This window comes from Crassostrea angulata, chromosome 7, assembly GCF_025612915.1.
Source record: "Crassostrea angulata isolate pt1a10 chromosome 7, ASM2561291v2, whole genome shotgun sequence".
NCBI classification, from domain to species: domain Eukaryota; kingdom Metazoa; phylum Mollusca; class Bivalvia; order Ostreida; family Ostreidae; genus Magallana; species Magallana angulata.
Genome location: NC_069117.1, coordinates 42,590,356 through 42,611,555, shown reverse-complemented (window position 1 = coordinate 42,611,555; position 21,200 = coordinate 42,590,356). Strand labels below are relative to the sequence as shown.

At 32.2% G+C, this 21,200-nt stretch overlaps 1 protein-coding gene across 3 annotated transcripts; it reads left to right on the top strand.

Annotated features, from left to right (window-relative positions):
• The first annotated feature begins 12,797 nt into the window (after positions 1-12,797).
• Positions 12,798-19,977, top strand: LOC128191488 (uncharacterized). 3 transcript variants are annotated; one of them, XM_052863586.1, is made up of 2 exons: positions 12,798-12,876; positions 18,329-19,977. In XM_052863586.1, the coding sequence occupies exons 1-2, from the start codon at positions 12,865-12,867 to the stop codon at positions 19,481-19,483; spliced, it is 1,167 nt and encodes a 388-aa protein (XP_052719546.1). In that variant the 5' UTR covers positions 12,798-12,864; the 3' UTR covers positions 19,484-19,977. The 3 variants fall into 3 exon arrangements, with proteins under 3 accessions (XP_052719546.1, XP_052719545.1, XP_052719547.1); XM_052863585.1 differs by lacking the exon at positions 12,798-12,876 and adding an exon at positions 17,289-17,571; XM_052863587.1 differs by lacking the exon at positions 12,798-12,876 and adding an exon at positions 17,623-18,046.
• Positions 19,978-21,200: the final 1,223 nt, after the last annotated feature.

The window sequence follows — 21,200 nt, the reverse complement described above, 5'->3', positions numbered from 1 at the left end:
TCATCGATGTTTTCTTAACAAGTTTTTTTTTCGGAGGGTTCACGTCAAAACAAGACTGAGGGTATATAATTCCCAATTTTTGTTTTGTGTTTTTGCTGGTATTTGCTCGCTTTAGGGACTTATAAAATGAGATGAAATACATTATGTTGAGTGAGAGACTTTTCCATTTTGTAAAACTGACGAGATCATTTGAATTTTTTTACGTCAGTTGTTTGGGGGGGATTGTTTCGTGTTATCATCAGATGTGATTAGTCCATGGTATGATTAACAATCCTGGTTTATCGTATTGTATCCATTTCATATTTAAATGGTTTTTAGAGTTGCGGATTTTGAAGGGGGTGCTACACCTCAATCCCTACCAATCCTTTTGAAAACCCTTCCCTCAAAAAATAAACAGAGAGGAAGAGAAAGGAAAAAGAAAATCTACCAGGCATGTAAGAAATTTCTTAACAACATATATATATATACATTTTACATCAATAAGGGTTTGCTGTAAATATGTTTGTGCAACTTTTGGATGTAATGTCGGTTTTCAAGAAGTTGGGGAACACTAATGCAGATGCTTATTTCACGGTTTCGTTTTTACAAATTCAAATCTAAAAAAAAAAATTGGAGACCCTGAATGCTTCACTAATTGGACCTCCTAAACAAGCTGGAATTTCTATGCAGCCCCAAATCCCACTCCCTCTGAAAAACCCTGCAAGCGAACATGTACTTCATACATTTAAAATTCACATCACCCCTCACTTTTCTTTTAAAATATTTCTGGATCCGCGTCTATTTACACTCAATTCTTCCTTGTCTCCTATGTTTGCTGGAAATGCTTTATTCGCATATCTATCTTATATATTTGTATAATTTGTAGAATTTCTGGTATCAATTACATTACAGTCGATTTATAGGCTAAATTGATCAATGTCAGTTAAAAACGTTAAACACATGTATGTATTTCAAATGAGTTTAATATAAATTTATTGAAAAATTAAAGATATGATAAGTTTTTAATATTTGCGTAATAGTAAAATTATTTTCATTTATGATATCTCGATCAAAAAAGAATACACTATTTTGAATAGGTTTCTAGTTGACGCCGAATATAACCGATTGACCACATCCGTCCATTAAAGTTCTCTCCGAGCCAAAGATAGGTACTTGTACCCAGTATCCGTGGTGCAAGTGGATGACAGTCATTGCCCCTCCCCCCTGCATGAGAGACCTGTCTATTGCAGGTTAACCCTCACCGTACACTGTTTCCAAATTTAGTTGGGTGGACTGAGACATTGTAGATAAAGTACTTTAATTGTTAAAAGTCAAAAGTAACAGCAACAAACGGTGAGTGACAACCCTTAAAAATAGTCTTACCAAGTGCAATCAAATAATTTTAAGCTAGCCTATTCATTATCAATATTAATTTTTAACCTATATTTTTTTTTAAATATTCCTGCTCGAACTTCCTCTTCTGGTTTTCAATTTATTCAATTAAACAAAAAATTGGATGATGAAATACAAAAACATTAATTGAATTAAACTACCAATATTGGTATTATTTTGCGGGTATAAAATTAATATGGGGTCAATGATAAAAATTTTAAGATACGATGCCTTTTATCGTTATTAAGCATTTTTCTATATATTTCTTGCATTGCGTGACATGTGGTTATCTTAATGATTATGTGAGATAATACCAACAAAATACAGGCAAGATGACATTGACTTAAGTATTAAAGTTGAACTTTTAATAGTGAAGTACTGTCAAAAATGTTTTAACAGAAAACAAAATCTGCAAAATTTAGTCAAAATTTCCTCTCTTTTGCTTTAAGTCCATTTTTGTTTGAGCCTTATTCCATAATAAAGTAAAAGAATATCGAATGTTATGCCAAGAATATTTTATTTCATTTTTGTGTTTAGAACAAATATCTTTCATGGCATTGTTCTTTATAACAATCAAAATTTGATGGATTGAACCCAAAGTAAATACCACCCTTAACAGTAGCACAATTACTCATATATAAATATTATATATATAGTTGGAAATATTCAATATTAGTGTATGTGTAAGATCCACGGTTTATAAACTTGCAGGGTCAAGGGTAGGGGCCCTCGATGTTTTCGAGCCCGATGTTCAAAATCCCAAAATAATAAATAGTTGATTTTTCAGGGGTTCATATCTCAAAATCTAGAGATGACCACATTACCATATATTTATGGTGGAAATGGTAAACCACTATTAGATGACCCTGAAAATGTCATACTCCAAATATGAATTCTAAATTTTGAACATCAAACTGCGTTCTAGAACACTGTTCACTTTTCAATTTCGCATAGTCTTTAATGAGTTGGGGGGGGGGGGGGGCGATAAGCTTAATGATGACCACATGACCATATTTTACAGTGGTAGTGGTATACTACCAGTAGATGACCCTGAAAATTTCAGCCCCAAAATATGAATTCTAAATTTTGAATATGCGAACTGCGTTCTAAAACGCAGTTCACTTTTCAATTGCGAAAAAGCTCGAATCTAAAAACCAGAGAAGACCACTTCACCAAATTTTCAGGGTGGTATTAGTATACCACAGGTAGATTACCCAGAAACTTTCAGGACCCAAATATGAATTCTAAGTTTGGAATTGCGAACTGCGTTCTAGAACGCAGTTCACTTTTCAATTGCATATAAGCCAGAATCTTAAAACGTAGAGATGACCACTTCACCATATTTTCACAGTGGTAATGGTATACCACCAGTAGATGACCCAGAAAATTTCAGGCCCCAAATAAGAATTTAAAATTTTGAATTGCGAACTGCGTTCTAGAATGCAGTTCACTATCCAATTACGAAAAAGCCAAAATCCCAAAAACTAAAGAAGACCACTTCACCAAATTTTCACAGTGGCAGTGGTATACCACCAGTAAATGTCCCTGAAAATTTCTAGCCCAATATATGAATTTAAAATTTTGAATTGCGAATTGCGTTCTAGAACGCAGTTCACTATTCAATTACGAAAAAGTCAAAATCCCAAAAACTAAAGAAGACCACTTCACCAAATTTTCACAGTGGCAGTGGTATACCACCAGTAAATGCCCCTGAAAATTTCGAGCCCCAAATATGAATTATAAATTTTGACCACTTCACCATATTTTTAGGGTGGTAATTAATAGTATACCACCAGTGGAATACCCTGAAAGTTTCAGGCCCAGGATATGAATTCTAAATTTTGAATTGCGAATTGTGTTCTATAACGCAGTTCACTTTTCAATTGCAAAAAAGCCAAAATCTCAAAAAGTAGAGAAGACCATTTTACCAAATGTTCACGGTGCCAGTGGTATACCCCCCTTGGATGCCCATGAAAATTTCGAGCCCCAAATCTGATTTCTAAATTTTGAATCGCGAACTGTTCCTTATTCAATTGCGAACTGCGTTCCAAAAACCAATTGCCGCTTGTGAAGCGCAGGTCATGAGTTCGAATCCGCCTGTGGATTTTGTTCTTGTTTAATGAATGACATTTTTGAAAATATCATTTTTTATCTAAAATTGCACATTTTTTTCGCCTTTTTGACGTATATTACTTATCCATCGTGCTTTCTATCATAATCAAGTAATTTTCTGCTGATTTGAGACACTACTTTAAGGTGTAGTGAGCACCTTAAGCAAGTATGCATATCGAAAATATATAACATCTAAAATATATCATGTCTAAAATTTGAAAGTAGATCTGATAGTTTATCTGTTGACCATCCAGCATCCTGAAAGGAATGCTACTTCGGAATTAGATCAAGTTGTAATGTACGCGCAAAATAGCTTTAATGCGCGCGCAATTAGTGACATTTGCCGGACGTCTCTTATGGAATCAAATGTAATCGCCCAAAGCTGATCACAGAATCAAAGAAATACATACGACTACAAAAATATCTGAATTGTTCGTACTATTCAAAATCTATTTTCAAGGTATTTTTAAATAATTTTCCTTGAACAGCAATGCTTTGGAATACATAACATCAACTTTACCGATTATTTTTAAGAACTGAGTTTTGCCAGCGTTGATGATTTGTGCTTAGGTCCAAACAACGTTTAATTTCCAGTTTGCCAGAGTAACTGCATAGGAGAGTTGATTAAAATCAACTCCCAAAAATAAGCGTAATTAAATTAAGTGTACTTTTATGAATAGTCTCTTTTTATTAATTGTTACACAACAGAGTGGCGCAGTGGGCTAGGGGGTTCACTACGAAACTATGGGCGAATTTATTGATCAAAAACTAGTTTAGGTTTTAATTCGGTTTTGCAAACTTTTCATTTATTTGCAAAACTAGTTTTTGTACTTATTGGCTTTAAATTGAAACAAGTTTTCAGGAAACCTAAAACCACCTCCGAGTGCGGTTTCGGGAGTTTTAAATCCTTTCAAGATGGCGGAAAGAGAGGTGTTCGAAAGAGAGTTGTTGATACTCAAATGTGTCAAAGAATGAACTCAGCGAAGCATATGGTTATCTTCTTAACGTTAAACATATGTATCTCAAAGGATCTATGATAGTACATATAGTACTGACGAAAATAATAATGTGGAAGAGAGCGATACCATTAATACAAACACTGAGAATTACCCTTTGAAATTTACAACAGGCAAAGGAAAAACTTTCAAAGTGATTGATGAAAAAAAAAAGAATTCATTGAAAGTTCTGCTCATAACATCTTATTTTAGTACACATTGGAATGCATGTAATAAGTTCGCCTGTCTATTTCATTGCTGGCCACTCAACCACGGTTCTTTAAAATCAACAAAATTTGTCTGGCTTTTGAGCTAAGACCACGTAATTAGTGCATATTTCACTTGAAACCAGTGTCATTTTTAACTTGTTTCAAAAGCCGTGAGTGAACCAAATGATCTCTATTGATATACGTATAGAAAAATGAATATTAATAGTTTTTCATAGCAGCATTCACTTTTCCATATTATTGATTTGGTGTTAAAAGCCAATTTTGCAATAGGTTCGAAGAATACCCTAATATGTGGGTATTGCCAGGAAAAAAATTTGTCTGCACTGTTTACTAGAGAATAAAGACTTTCATGCAAATGCAGATGAGTTAAAAAATGATCTTCAAATTCCAAGAACAAATCCAGTGGGTATGCGAGTGCAATGACAGCCATTTTTCTAAACTAACTTTCCAGTTAGTGCTAAACTATCAAACCACCCAACTGGTTTCAAACAGATATCAAACTATTATCAAACCAAAAACCTAAACTCGAATTAGTTTTTTTTTATCAATAAATTCGCCCTATTGGTCATGAGTTCGAATCCCACTGTGGATTTTAAAATTTTTATGATAGCGACGTATTATAATAGCAAAATTAGAACAATGAAGGTCAAATTGAAAAAATAAGTCGCGTTAAATAAAATGCTTTCTTTGACGTTTCAATTAGCGGGTATTATGCTGGCTAGATTCCCTGCATGAATTTGGAGACCATAAGAATTTTAAAGCACGCATGCGTATGTTCATCATCTTCCAAAATCAAGAGTTTCTGATGTTCAGAGTTCTGTGTAAGAAGAAAGAATGGCGATTTTTAGTCAGTCTAAAAGAATTTATTGAAAAGATAAGAGATCAGACTTAAAAATTCCTTTTGACTACGACCAGCAATATTTTGTACGCGTTTTCCCCTAAAATTTTTCAGTCTGGTTATTATTAATTGTCGAAGCTTATCCTATGCATTTTAAACCCACATTTCATAAATTAACAGCTCTAATTGATCATCATTATGATTTTTTGACGGAGATTTTTCTTATTTTCGCTTGTTTAACATTTGCAATTAAGTCTCTCTGTCATTAATTTTGTCTGCAGCTTTGTCTACAGCAGGTAAAATTAGATAAATAAATAAAAGATATAACACTTTTGTGTTCTATTTTTTGAAATGCCAACAAAGGTTTGAAAAGATATTAAATGCGGCAGGTCGCCAACAATCATAATTATAATTCCAGATGGCTTTATTAATGTACCGCGTTCTCCGTTACGGAAACAATAAGTAAGACAGCTGTTCCGTCTACCACCCTCGCCTGTGCAGGTCTAATTAAAAATCAAAGTACTGAAGTACTGGCGGGAGTTGATTTTATCGATTATCATTTATTTTAAAATCAATTTATCTTGCATGGAAATTAGTTTCTAGTTTGTATTTGAATTACGCACTTTTTTATTATATGAATTTTTTGACTTATCCGACAAGAATTTCGAGAAAATCCATATGAATCATGTTGTGTAATATTTAAAGATAGATTTCAATCACTAGTATGTATTAGTTATCGAAACAATTTTAAAAATTCTATGGATCCAAGCACTATTGAACTCTAGTCTCGTTTAACTAGACGCTCGACTGTCTCCGGTAATATCCGACAAGCAAGAGAGCCCCCTCTCTGCCTGTCGCAGATTTACGGAGACAGCCGAGCGTCTGGTTGAACGAGACTATATTAACTCTGGCGTAGGAATACATGAGACTACAAAAATATCTAAATTGTTCGTAGTATATAAAAGTTAAATATTTTCAAAGTGTTTATAGATAAGTTTCCTTGAAAAACAATGCTTCAGCATATATTACATCGAAATTTTTTCTATTGTTTTCAAGAACTTAGTCTTGTCAGCTGTGATGATTTGTGCTTAGGTCCAAACACTGTTTCACTTTCGGTTTGCCAGAGTAACTGCATAGGAGAGTTGATAAAAATCAACTCCCAAAAAGATCTTTCGAATACTTCATAGGATTGTTTCTACAAATACATATCTTTTTAATGTAAAAAAAAAAAACATAGTCTGATGTATGCATCTTTGGTAAAATATATGATAAAACTATTGATCACTTAAATATGATATTGTAAAAGAAATGTGGTGTGATGTGAAAATTTAGATTTTGGTGCAGTTTGAAATTTTAACTCCATTTGATATACAATCAGTTCTTTTAGAAAAATATGAAAATAGATAAATTTATGAATTTTTTTTAACTTGGTAGCTCTTATCATGAGGCAATATATTTTTCATGTAAATATAAATATAAATGTAATCCAATACATAATATACATGCATTGAAAAATGCGATGACAGAAAATCTTTTAACCAAGAAATATATGCTGTTGAAAAATGTAGATATAAGGAATATGAAAGCCAGAGAGTATATATGTGAAAAATTGTTATGTAAATATGGTTAATTTAAGGGGGGGTTGTAATTTTTTTTCATTTTTTGTGAAACTAATCATTTCAATTGACCTCAGTATAACATGCATGGTTTATACAGTGTATGTACACACACACACACACACACACACACACACACACACACACACACACACACACACACACACTCTCTCTCTCTCTCTCTCTCTCTCTCTCTCTCTCTCTCTCTCTCTCTCTCTCTCTCTCAGAGCTTTCATCACCAATAGCACGCATATCAATGTGGACGACATATTAATCATATCAAAAAGTTTGCACGGACTCTTCTATAATTCAGAATATCTCCGAAACACTCTACAACTACCATTATATAACGATTGTTATTATCATCATTATAGCCAATATAATGTGGTTTTGAAGTCGGACCCTAGTAAAGGACAGGGGCGTACAAGGCGTTTTATATCCCCCACTTGGAGCAATAAAGATGAACAGTTTTCAATTTCAGTTAAAATACTAATTTTTGGCTTGTAAGCATTGTTTACAGTATACAAGTCATGATGTGAGTTAAACATATGCACACCTCACAGCCTTATTAGCATAATCGGAACCTTTCTGGTTTTTATATTCACGAAAGAATGAAAAAAACCGAGAAAGTCAAAACTTCGTATATCTCGGGATTTTAACGAGACCAGTCTCATACTCGTGAAAATCGAGAGAGGAGTTTAAATGGAAAAAGTAAGTAAAAGTTTTTGTTTCTTATATCGGCAAGCTTTTAAATTATTTAATGTTTATTAATGTGAAGTCGAAGTTTGGGGTGATTAGCCTTATCTCGTATAATATTGTTCAGCATGAAACAGTCTGAACAGCAGTCAACAATCTAAAACGTGCTAAGGAGTAGTCATTCGTCGGTAAGAACATGCTTACTTACATTGTTAAACTACCCAAAAACTATTTTAAAAGCCTACAATGCATTAAGTCTAGTATACATGCTACAAAAATGTCGATAATTAATGGTCGTTGTGAAATGTGACTTGAAAGACATGTTTTAGTATGAAATATGTATGCAGGTGTATTATAGTCAGTTTTTACACATATTGTTACGCATCATACGTTAAAAAAATATTGTATGTTTTTCCTAGAATATTGAGTTTGTGTCAATCATGCTTTCAGTCATTTCCATACAGAATTTCCTCGACACGTACAATGTACACTGTACATGTGGTTTTGATATCTGTATCTCATTCAAACTGTTAACTTTATGTCTTATTTATCTATTAACGATGAGAGTGTTTATGATTCAAGGGTCTGCATTTTTTATGTAAATATAACATTATACAATTGAGAGTATGAGAGAGAGAGATAGACTCAGAGAGAGAGAGAGAGAGAGAGAGAGAGAGAGAGAGAGAGAGTGTGTGTGTAATTACAGTGTACATGTAATTGTTATTGATTGCCTTGCTTCCATGAACCATATATATATTTCAATAATGCCACATTGCACTAGAAATATTGCTGACAAAGATGTTGAGAGAGATCATGGAGAGAGAGAGAGAGAGAGAGAGAGAGAGAGAGAGAGTATGAAAAGCCATAACAAATTTTATAGTTATATGTCATTTCCCACTTAATGCGTTGTTATAGCTGTTATCATGGTAATGTTTTGACCATGTCTCAGATACTGCATGTGCCCATAAAAAAGTGTAATCTAGGACACACCCTTTTGTTTTGATAAAGACAGCATTTAGCTTTGTAATGATAGCTAGTGTATCTTTTTTCTTCTAATCTATAGATTTACCTGCAGCTTCCAGATGATCTGAAGATCGGGAATATAGAAAATATTGTCAATTTGATATTGCTAATGACCCAGTCATGTCTGCTGAAGCCCAGAAGGTACTTCTTTGTCATGTAATAAACTTACAACTTGTCTTCCATCTGTAGATATATTTGGTTTAAGCTGATTGAAAGCCAAGCAAGGTCATCTGAATAGCTACAATGTCTTGTGTAAAAGGGAAAGGTTTATATGGGCATCTTGTTGCAAATCTGCTTGATTATCTGTATTTTAAGGGGTGGGTTATCTGTAATTTAAGGGGTGGGAACCTCTGAAAGGAATACCAGGAGTTTGAAAATATTATAAACTTTAAAAGATGTTTAACACTCTCTGAGAAAATGGGATTTGCAGAAATGCCATGAATTTCTTATGCTGGAAATATGTTTTTCAGATTAGTTTTTGTTATTGACGCAATCATATTTTGGTGTACATAGAATGTTGATAGTTGAAACTCATACAGACAATCATATGTTACATAAGTGTTACATAAGTGTTTATGACTTTGATCTTTGTTCAATATATCTAATATCTTTCTGTCCACTGGATATCTAAATATCTTTGAAGTTACACCATTGAAGTTACACATTCATTACATTTATCATGTGTGTGCAGAATTGATTGAGCCAGGTTTCCTGATGTTGTCATATAAGGGAAGTGATACATTGTACTGCTTTAAAAAGTATATATCACTTGTGACTTACTGGCATATTAGTACATACCGTATTTCATTTGTAAAATTATTTGACAAATTTAAAGTGTTTTGTAGTACTAAAATGTTTTTATGGCTTTTAAAATTACTGAAAGTACATGCACATGATGCAACTATCTTTTGACGCTGTATATATATAACAAAAAGAAACTGTCAGATGGGTTTTAAATTAGTGGCAAAATGATGTAATACATGTATGTACAATATTAGAAAAGATTACATTGTTAGTAATTGCACATTCCATAAATAACTTCATTGAATATATACATGTAAGTATTTGATGAGTGCACAATGTTTGCAAAAATTACATGTAATTCTCTTAACACTTTATGTTTATTCTATTTTAGTTTCCAGACCATTACATTAATGAATATTTCTTGAATGGAATGCATGAGGATTAGAATGGAACCTTATTCTGCCTTTTTACCAACTCACACCATCTTTTCAAGATTTATGGAGCCAACTACAGAAGAATTTGTTCTATACACATCATTCATAACATTCTTATTTATGTTGCATAACTTTAAATGTTACTGGATGAATTGTGTTCACATAATGAATACCAGCAAACTTTTTATCGAGTGCACTTAATTTGTATTTTTCCTACCCATCCATCTAACATATGTTTTTATATAACATATTCATATACATGTAACATTTTTGGAAACAGCCATTTTTTTTTAAATTGGAATTTAGCCTTACTATTTTATACAAATTTTTTTAATATACTCTTTTGTATACAAACAGAACAAAAATACTTAGTTACAATGGGAAATGGACATAATATATATAAAAGTGTCTGATAAAAGTATAGGTCTTGTTCATGAACAGAAGAAATCGACAGAAAAATATTCAGTTTTAGCCATGAAATACAAATATTGATATTTTTTAAGAATATTATTTAATCTAAATAAGTTATAAAAGGTTTTTTTCCCTTTATTCCAATGTTTGGAAACAAATCCAATATATAATTAAAATTGCTGTACAGTATATCCTATTGATTCCTATAATATATCATTTTAGTTTCTTGAACAGCATGTTTATTACTTATTTTCTTAAAATGATGTATACAAGGTCATTAATTTATTTTCATTATATTCAACTAGATACAAATTGGCCTTCTGCAACCTTTTCATTGTTTAAATGGTATGGAGTTTTAACTACCTTTCATATGAAAAATGACATCTTAATCTTAAATTGCTGTACATTATATCCTATCCATCTAATGTATCACTTTATTTATGTTGAACTATGTGACTATTAGTATTATGATTTTTTTTTTTTTAGAATGATATATGCAATTTCATTAATTTATTTTTCATTTTAAGAAAATTCATTTTAAAAAAGATCTCTTGCGACCTGTGTATTTTTTTCAGTTTACATAACACAGTGTATTAATTGAATGTAGTTGTGTAGATTTATACATGTACCTACAAGCAATATACAGTTAATATTCACCAGGTACATGTACCAGCCTACTATATTTGATAAATAAATGTACTTCTTTCATGCCTTTTTCATGCTTTTAATCATTGTTATATGTATTATTTATAATTAAAATACTTTGAAAACTTTTCTCAATTTATTTATTTTAATAAGATTAAGAAACGGACTATAGTTAATGCACGTTTTCAAGAGTTGTCTCTCTTGGGGACAATAATGAATGCTCCCCAGGGTTCATGACCCTGAATATTGAGTAGGCTGTGAGGTGTGATATGTTTTCATTCTGTAAACACAACAGATATGGGTTTCAAATTAACCTGCACAGCGTTTTATGCAAATTCGTGATCATTTACTGTTCTAAAGTGCAAAGGACAAGAGCGTACAAGGCCTGACAAAGTCCCCGTACCCAGGTAATACATGTACTTGGTATTTATCTCCTTTGTTTTATTTGAATATCATTTTAGTCATTACAACATGATTTCATAACTGTGCTAGCGCTAATTTCATGATTTTTATCCGACATTGTATATACAGAACATGAACATTACGTAATTGTTGTCATTATATAAATGGTATTATATATTTTTCTCATAATCAATAAAAAAGTAGAACACCTTTTACTTAAAGGCAAATGAATTAAAAATAAAACGCCGTCTATACAATTTGAACACCTTCTCCATGGAGAAGGATGGACTACGAGCCTCCGCCTATCACACCGAGCTACGTTGACACATAAGAGTGCGGGTGAATAAATTTAAATCTTTGACAATAATAAATAAAGTAAAACGGTTTTGGTAAAAATCACAAATTTGACCCATTATGGTAGACTCTAGACTCCATTTTAATAAACCAAGAATAAAAATCAAAATAAACTTATTCTTCAAATAAAAGTACTTTTGGGATGGAGTCAGGACCCATTCATGCCTAATTTTGCAATTAAAAACAGTGAATGATCCAAGATTTAGGCAAAAAACGATGTGCAGCTTAAATTGGAAACCAATACCTGTCGTGTTTATAGAATAAAAGCACAATATTGAAAACAATATATACAAGTCAAAAATTGATATTCTAATTTGAATTGAAATTCTTTCGTCTTCATTGCTCCGAGTGGGAGATATGCAACGCCTTGTACGCCCCAGTTTGGTTGATTGATGTCGCCATTTTTAAAATAAGAAATGTACAAAATTATAAAATTAATCAGTAATGATATATAGGCTCTATAATACATGCATGCCTAGAGATGCAAATGCATCCATCATAGATCATTTCATGTGGGTACATATATTGTGAAAGTGTCGGATCAAAGATCTTTTTTAAAATAAGATTGATGGCTCCGGGGTCAGAAAGTTAAATTAATCTCCCGGGTCAAGAAAAAAACTTTTTAAAACTCAAACGAGAGGAACTGCACTGTGTACGTAAATGAATTGTAGATGTATGAGCAATATATAACTTACCTGGCTGAAATTCGGCTTCGTGAGGGTGTTAAAGAGAAAGTACAGCTGAAAAAAAAAACATGTGTTTAACTTACCCATTGTATCCTTAGGAAATAAGAAATAGCGTTGATTGTGACTGTTGAAGTACATAAGAGTCTCTTTCAAATACCTAATTAATGTAATTATGAGCTTTCGGAAATTTACGAGTCGTACAAACCGGATTAATCTTATATATCGTTTATTTGTACCACGTGGATTTTTATTGACAGTAATCGACATGTGCTGAAAACTACAAGATTTTCGCCTGACTACGGTCATCATGGAAGACGAGGTAAAAGGGACTCTCTAAACGGAACACATCATCACATTCTCGATAATCTATAAATGTACCAATTTTAGTTCATTTAAAATAAACAGACATAAATATGTAAAATAACCCCTAACGGGGACTCACTTACAAATTGAATTTAGTTTGTAGCGACTCCTATGATAATATATTAAAAACGCAAAATACGTGCTTACAAAAAAAATCAGGTTACATGTATTTTTTAAACTTTGAACAACGAAGTAGAAAAAACATATTTCTATCAACAAACATGTGCAAGAGAATCTTCGCAAGCCCATAGAAGGCGGAACCCCGAAAATGTTGCGATGCATATATCTATGGGTAATATATAATTATTGATTTTAATGAAATAATGAGAGTGGTTTCAAGGAGAAATTTGTAATTTTCATACATTTATTGAGTAGTACAGAAATACCGAAGAAAATTTTTCGAGTCTGCTTTTTTTTAATTAAATGCGCCGTTCTGTCTCTTTCTGCCTTACTCTTTCACCAAATATCAAAAAGGAATTGCATGATATTCTACTAGTATTGGCATTATCCATTCGCCGTTTCGCAGGTTATTGTAGCATTTTACAAGTTACTTGCGGCCATTTTTTATGGAAGAGCTATAATAATTTTAGATCATTTAAAAGTTTTGTATATGCAAGCATATGTTTAAAATGTTATATTTACATCCACCAAGTATTATTCCCTCTATTTCTCACGAAAATTGATTGTAATTCACAGCTCAGTAGAAAATGACAGAAAATAAAATTTACACCCCATGTATCGATTGATTAAGCAACCTAAGGAAAATTACGATCTGCAAGAAAAATTCATTGTGCATGTCAGACTCAAATTTCGATATATATGAGACCATTAGGCTGCTTCTTTAAGCTAACGTACTGATGTGTATTAATAATAGTAATTTAGGTGATTTCACTTACTTTCAACAATTAATTATATGGTTCAACGTGTCTCATGCAACATTGCAACGTTATAGTATCATTGCGCGATTTATCAGGTTCAATTAATTTGCAATGTGTTGCCACTAATATTATATATATACCTTGTGTACACATCCCTGTCTCAGACCATGAATGCTGCTGCATCAATACCTCCTCGCCGTCTGCTTCGTTTATATATACCCTCTTTAAAATTAAGTCTCTTCCAGTTTTACCGATTGAATTAAGCACACATAATTATAAGATTAATTAACTTGCGATCTTTTATAAATCTACAAATGCCAATTGAATATTAATTTTATCACATGATTTTTTAGAGCATGCGTAAAATAAAAACATATATCATTGTTATAATACGAGTAAGATCGTGGCTTATGTTCTATTCAATTTATTATCCTTGAGCTTTACAACTCATCGTAATACAAAATTAATTATAATACATATAAAATTATATACAAATGTGCAATGTGCAGTAAGTGAGTGGACATATTAAGACAATATAATCATGTACAATTCTTAAAATATGAATGGACATTAATGTATGATAAGTAGCTTAAACTGTAGTGTTATTACAATGCTGCGCTCTCATTTTGAAAGCGCTATATAGACAAATATTTTCCTAGATTATTGAGTGCCTTTGTATTGTTAACACTTAAAAGTTTTGCTAGCTTAAAAATACTTGGTTTTTTGTAATAAAAATTCTTTATATATTTCTTTCGAAATTCAGCGTAAAAAGGACATATGAGTATAAAGTGGAACTCATCTTCTAAATCTTTTTTATTACAATGATTGCAAAATCTTTCATTTCTTGGCACCTTGTTGTGTCGACCTTTTGCAATATTTAAAGAGTGTGATGAAGTTCGAAAAATACTAATAATTTTTTTTGAAATATAATTAATCGGTCTCCTAAGATAAGTTTGCAAACAAAAATTATCCACAAGGTATTGACATAACCTACTCTTCGAAGATGTCGAAAAAGATGACATCAAACTTTGTTTATAAATATTCAATATTCTACACTCAATTATCTTGTAGGTTTTACAATGATTTGAACAAGTTTCGAAAACAAATATTTTAGACCCATGCTAGACAACTCACTTTGTATGGAAACCATCCAGTTATCGTTATTGACAAGCATGCTTTCGTATGCCTCCTTCAAGATAATGTTTTTTGTATTTTTAATTTTTAACCAATATTTGAAAATTCGTAGCTTTCTTCTAATATACAAAGGAAATCTACCCAGTTCATAATACACTAAATTATTTGTAGTTTTTTTTTGTTGACCCCAAGAATTCTCTTACAAAAATTGAGATGTACCTTTTCTATATCGGGTGCTTTGTGGAAACCCCAAATTTCACAGGCATACGAAAGAATACTATGTACATACGTATCAAATACAGAACATTGAGTTTCAACATTAAAAGAATAATTTTTCATAGTGTTTGATATTGCAAAAAGTGCTTTCCGTCCTTGATCTGCTAATATTTTTGTGTTTGTAAAAATTTTCCATTGAAGTTAAATAACATACCAAAATACTTAAAAGTATTCACAACTTCTAGTTTTTGTTAATTGTATGACCAGCTTTCAAGATCTGACATTTTCCCACCATTTCTAAAAATGACAACCTTGGTTTTAGATACATTTACATTCAGATCCCATTCTATAGTATATTCATTAAGTTATTTTACATACCCTGTAACCCAGCAGGGGTTTCAGCAATCAATACCATGTCATCTGCAAACATTAGCAGGAAAATATTAATCATTTGTAGTTCAATGGATTGACAATTGTTTTTTATAAAGTTTATCTCAAAATCGTTAACATAAAAAGCAAAAAGTAGTGGTGATAACACTTCACCTTGCATAAGACCCATGTCATTACTAAAGTAATCACTTAAAACACCACCATATTTGACACATGATTTCACATTATTCTACACTTTATATATTTTACCCCATAACTTGCATCTGTTAATAGAGTCAAATGCCTTTTGAAAATCCACAAAACAACAATATAGACGTTTTTGTTACATAGAGTTTTGCTAATAAGTGATTGCAAAACAAATATAGCATCTACTGTACTAAGTCCTGGTCGAAACCCAAACTGAGCATCAGTCAAAATATTGTATTTGTTATCCCATTCTAGGATTCTATTATTTAAAACACTTGTAAATAGTTTTCCAAAACAACTGAAAATAGAGATACCCCTGTAGTTGTTTACATCATCAATGTCACCTTTTTTGTGTACTGGTACAATACAACTTTTTGTCCACAGATCAGGGAATAAACCTGACATTAGTATTTTGTTAAAAAGTTTATGTAACACAGGCATCAAAATAACATTACATCTTATAAATAACTCATTTACAATGTAGTCCTCACTACAACTTTTGTTACATTTTAGTTTTTTAATAGCCTTACTAATTTCATCATAGGTAATTTCTTTATCTTATTCTTCATATACGGCATTATAATTCACAGAGTCACAAGTACTTTCTATGTGGTCAACGCTGTTACCTTCAATAAGTCTTTTAAAATATGCTTGGAAGTCGTCATTCGTTAGGCTACATTTACCAGACTTGCTTTTCCCCTTAGAGAATAAACTGTAAAAGTGTTTTGGATTGTGTTTTCTCAAAAAATCAAACATGTCCCCCTCATATCGTTTGTATTTATATTTTGATTTTTTCATGTATTTTTGGTATTTTTTCTTGGCAGCTAAAAGTGTTTCTTTGTTTTCATATGATTTTTCATTATTGTATGTATGGAGTAGCCCTTTGTATTCTTTTAACAGTTTTTTTACAAGTTTTGTCAAACAAGAGTTTGTCGTGTTTCATATTCCCACATGCGTGATTTTTATGTATGGTATGTTGTGCTTTGGATACTATAACATCCATGTATTAGGTAAGACACAGTCATTCAATATACATGTACTGCAAATATTGTGAGCTGTTATTTCATTCATTATTTGTTATAATCATGATATCATTATTATTTTTTTTTTTTAATGTATATGCCCCCTGAGGGCCTTTGATTGGTGAAATGAATATATATATTGTTGATACAAGTATTGAGATCTGAAGATTTTTTGAAATCAATATCTAATTCACCGAGTAGAAAATTTTGATTTCGTGTAATTTCAGTCAAGATATAAATTCCGCATTGTCATCGATCCACGTTACTGATTTGCTATAAGTTCTACCCGAAGATACACTCGTTCTATGCAGGTGTGTTTCTAAGCAAATACCATTGATAGTAAATCTTATTGGTGAATGGTCAGAAAAAATATTAAATATACCAGTAGAAAACTGGCCTATACTAAAACCAATGAACTTTCGGTCAACAGATAATTATTAACACTATTTCCTCTATAACAGAAAAAAGTATAGTCACCAGGTACATCCACAGGATGTCAACCACTAACAATTCGTAGACCTGATTACTTACATAATTCTAATAATTTTCTACCATAATTATTGATGTGTTTATCTTGGTTTTTTCTTTCACAAAGAACTTCGGTGGCTTCATATAGAAATGGTAGATTTCCATCAGATACAACATATTTAAAAAAATCATCAGTTATGTAATGCACCTCTTCCTGTTTCTCATGCATGTAACACTTAATAAGCCCGTGCCCCCAGGGAAACATCCACCGCGTTACGTGTGGTCAGTGATCGGGGTTTGTACAAACACAAACAAATCTATGCGCGTAGGATGTGGAGGCCAATATCTTTAGCACGGGTATGTTAGATTATTTGGTCCGTTATGAATAACAAACTTGCTATATTAACTTTATTATGATTCATATACTCTAGCTCTAGGGTCTAATTTTCCATATCAAACTACATGTACGTGCATTATGCTTCTTTTGCATTTTACAATATACATTGTATCTTTTCAATTTTACAAGTACCAAAAAAGACGTATTTAATGATATTATCATGTTGCATTATTTTGTTCTTACATGCATTTTGATATTTATACACGAGTGATAAAAAAGCCCAAAATTCAGTTCGGGGATATATCCATAATGTCTATTGATAGCAATTTATGCACACAGTCCTGTTTAATTTTTAATTGATTTAGGAAAGTTTAATGGCAGAGCGGATAAAATGATGACGTGCAGCGTGTATGGCCTACACTTAAAAGCGTGCTAGTTCGACCAATGATATAGGAATAAAGTTTGGATTAAGAAAACACATTTGGAGTTTATCAGGTTTAGAAATGGGAAGATGCATAGTGACAAGAAAAACGGAAAAATATACTGTTTTCTTAATCCTAAGACTTTCTATCAAATAAACGAATACATGTATTCTACTTGTGAATAGATTGATTATCTTAAATTATCTAACCTTGCCTTCCCACCCCACCAACCATGCATGCAGAACAAGTGTTTCTATGTTATCAAAAACTGACATCGGTGTATATGACTTTTAAAAAAAATATATCAATATTTGGTCGGATAATTATAATTTGGTTGTTTTATATTTCATTACAGTGGGTATGTCTTTTCGTAATATTCTTGGTCATGTTATATTCCTTTCAACTGATCCACTCTGAGACATCGTCAACAAAACAGCAACATCAGCTAGCAACATCGCAACGAAAAGGAAGGAGGTGCGAGTTGATGGAAAAAGAATCGTCGCAAAACTACTCCCAATTTATGCGCCAAGATCTAGCGCCGAATAAGTATGTCATCTACACGTGTACTGGGGCGTCGCGAGGCAGCCGATGCGGTGGATGGAGCGATCGAATGAAGACCATAGTCTCTTCATACATTCTGTCTTTAATTACGAAACGTCAATTCAGAATCATGGATAATTATCCTTGCAATTTCAACAAATCTTTTGCTGAAAACCTCGTCACTTGGAAATTGAAGCAATCTGAACTGAAAGATCTAACTTCACAAAATTTTTACGCAAGTTCGGGAGTGAAAATTGCCAGGAACCATTTTCGAAGCGGCAATTTTGAATCGGTTCACAAAGCGGAAGTAGTTTATTTTCGTGGAAACTGGGATTTTATCAATGAGTTTTCTGAGAGACCACGCGTTGGTGAGATGTTGCCATGGCTTCTACAGACACCAAGACCAGACATCTACAGGTCAATATTGCGTATGTTACTGCGTCATACGGATTCGGTCAAAAGTAGCATTGAGGATTTTTTCACTATAAAGGTACAAAACAAGAAGTTGGTTTGTGCGCATGTGCGTCAGGGAAGGAGCAAGACTCTACCCACAGATGATTCTACCGATATCAAAGAGAAAGATGTTCAACTGATCTTTGACTTTTTGTCCAAATACAAAACTTCAAACCACAAACTATTTATAGCAACGGATTCTGCAGATGTAAAGAATTTAGCGCGCCAAAAGTTTCAAGATTTTCTTCTAGAGGTACCGGGGCCCATCACTCATATGGATATTTCAAGGAGTGGTGATCTTTGCAACGGTCAGCAAAAGGCTTTTATCGAGCATGAAATCTTAACGCGGTGTGACACTCTGCTGTTAACCAGAAGCGGGTTTGGCATCATCGCCGCCTTCCTACGAGAAAATTCGGAAGAACTCTATTGTTATTCTCGTCATTATATTGCGCCATGTTCTCGTTACACTCTTTCCAAAATATATCCATGGACATTGTCACCATGGGATGACCTTTGATCTTTTCCCCAGAATATCAAATCATATATATATATTGATCATTATTTATGCAGACTCATTAATCTAAACTTGTGTAGAAAGTAGGATATGTACGTTCGAAGTTTATTTTTGATGTTTATATCACAGGCACATGTTTCTGTAATGAAAATTTCAACTTTGTAGCATTGTACCAAGGAATACACTTTCTATTGTTAAAGCAAGTGTCGATATGGCTAATAAAGCGAACAATTTTATTCTCAAATGAGCTTACAACGTTTTACACAAAATGTTTCGTACTGAATCGGTTCTTGCATTGAAGTTTGCACCTGAAGTCGCTGGAGATGGCCAATTAACGAAGATGTTAATTTTGTGAATATTCGAAATTTTAATTATAGAATGTAAATAGTAGCTTATTGTTACTTGACAAATACATATACATGTATGTAAAAAAGGCGGAATAATCCTGTACACTTATTAATCAAATTTCATCATAAAGTTCACAAAGCAAATAATTATTGAAAGACATAAAATATATACAGTATAATAGATGTAACGTTATATGTTATATTTTTCTTCCCAAAATCAAATCTCTTGCAAGGATTTCACAACAGGATAAAAACCACAATGATATTTAATCTGAAAATTCAAGACATTTATAATTCAATGATGTTATATATTATATAAAAGTTGGAATATTGGAAACAAAATATCAACAACATAGGCTGCGTAATGTTATCTCTAGGTACTTGAATATTTATTCAGCAGGCATGCCACACAACTGGTAATGAGATACTTGTATTAACTATATCAAGCAGACTTGGACGTGAGACAAGCGCATGATTTATAACCCTGAACAGGATTCTTTAATAACGAACTAGATATATATATAAATATATATATATATATATATATATATATATATATATATATATATATATATATATATATATATATATATATATATATATATATATATATATATATATATAAACTTTAGGAATAAGATTCAGTTTATCAGTTTCTTGATAAATATATTCAGATTTATTAAAAAATGATAATATCCTTGTCAGTGGTGCTAAAATGTTCTCTATCATTTGTACCAATCGGAAGTCAACTTCGCGTTAATTGACGACTAGCTTTGTTTATTTGTAGCCTAGATTTTCAAACAAATTTTCGTCAAAGATTTCTCAGCAATTATTCATCGCAGAAATTTGAAATTTTAACACACTCTTTGTATAGGCATGCTATTTAGTGGAATCTAATTTTTTTACCAATCAGACGTTGAGTTCCTGTTAAATGTCGACTTTGCCTATAAGAACTGCTGTATTTACTAGTAAGCATTGGCTCACGGATGTTTTCTTGTTCCTTCCGAGGAATTGCTTTGTATGTAATAATTTTAGCGGGACCATAGATACTTCAATTGCGAAATAAGATGCGCGTTCACTCAACTGAGGTCTGAACAGCGAAATGAATCGAACCGTGAAAAAGTCAGAGCCTTATCGCTACAAGAAGGGGATTAAACTTGGCGTTTTAAGGTAGTACAATTTGGAATATAAGGGGTATATATCATTTTTTCTTCAAGATTTAGAATAAATTTGCCCCTTCCTCCCCGCTTTAAAAACGATGCTACGCGCAGGATACTTTAAAAGTTCCAATTCAAAGATGGTCACGTACACACTCTGTCACATATTATGGTATTGTTCAAAATATATCATCCTAAATGCCTCAACGTATGAAA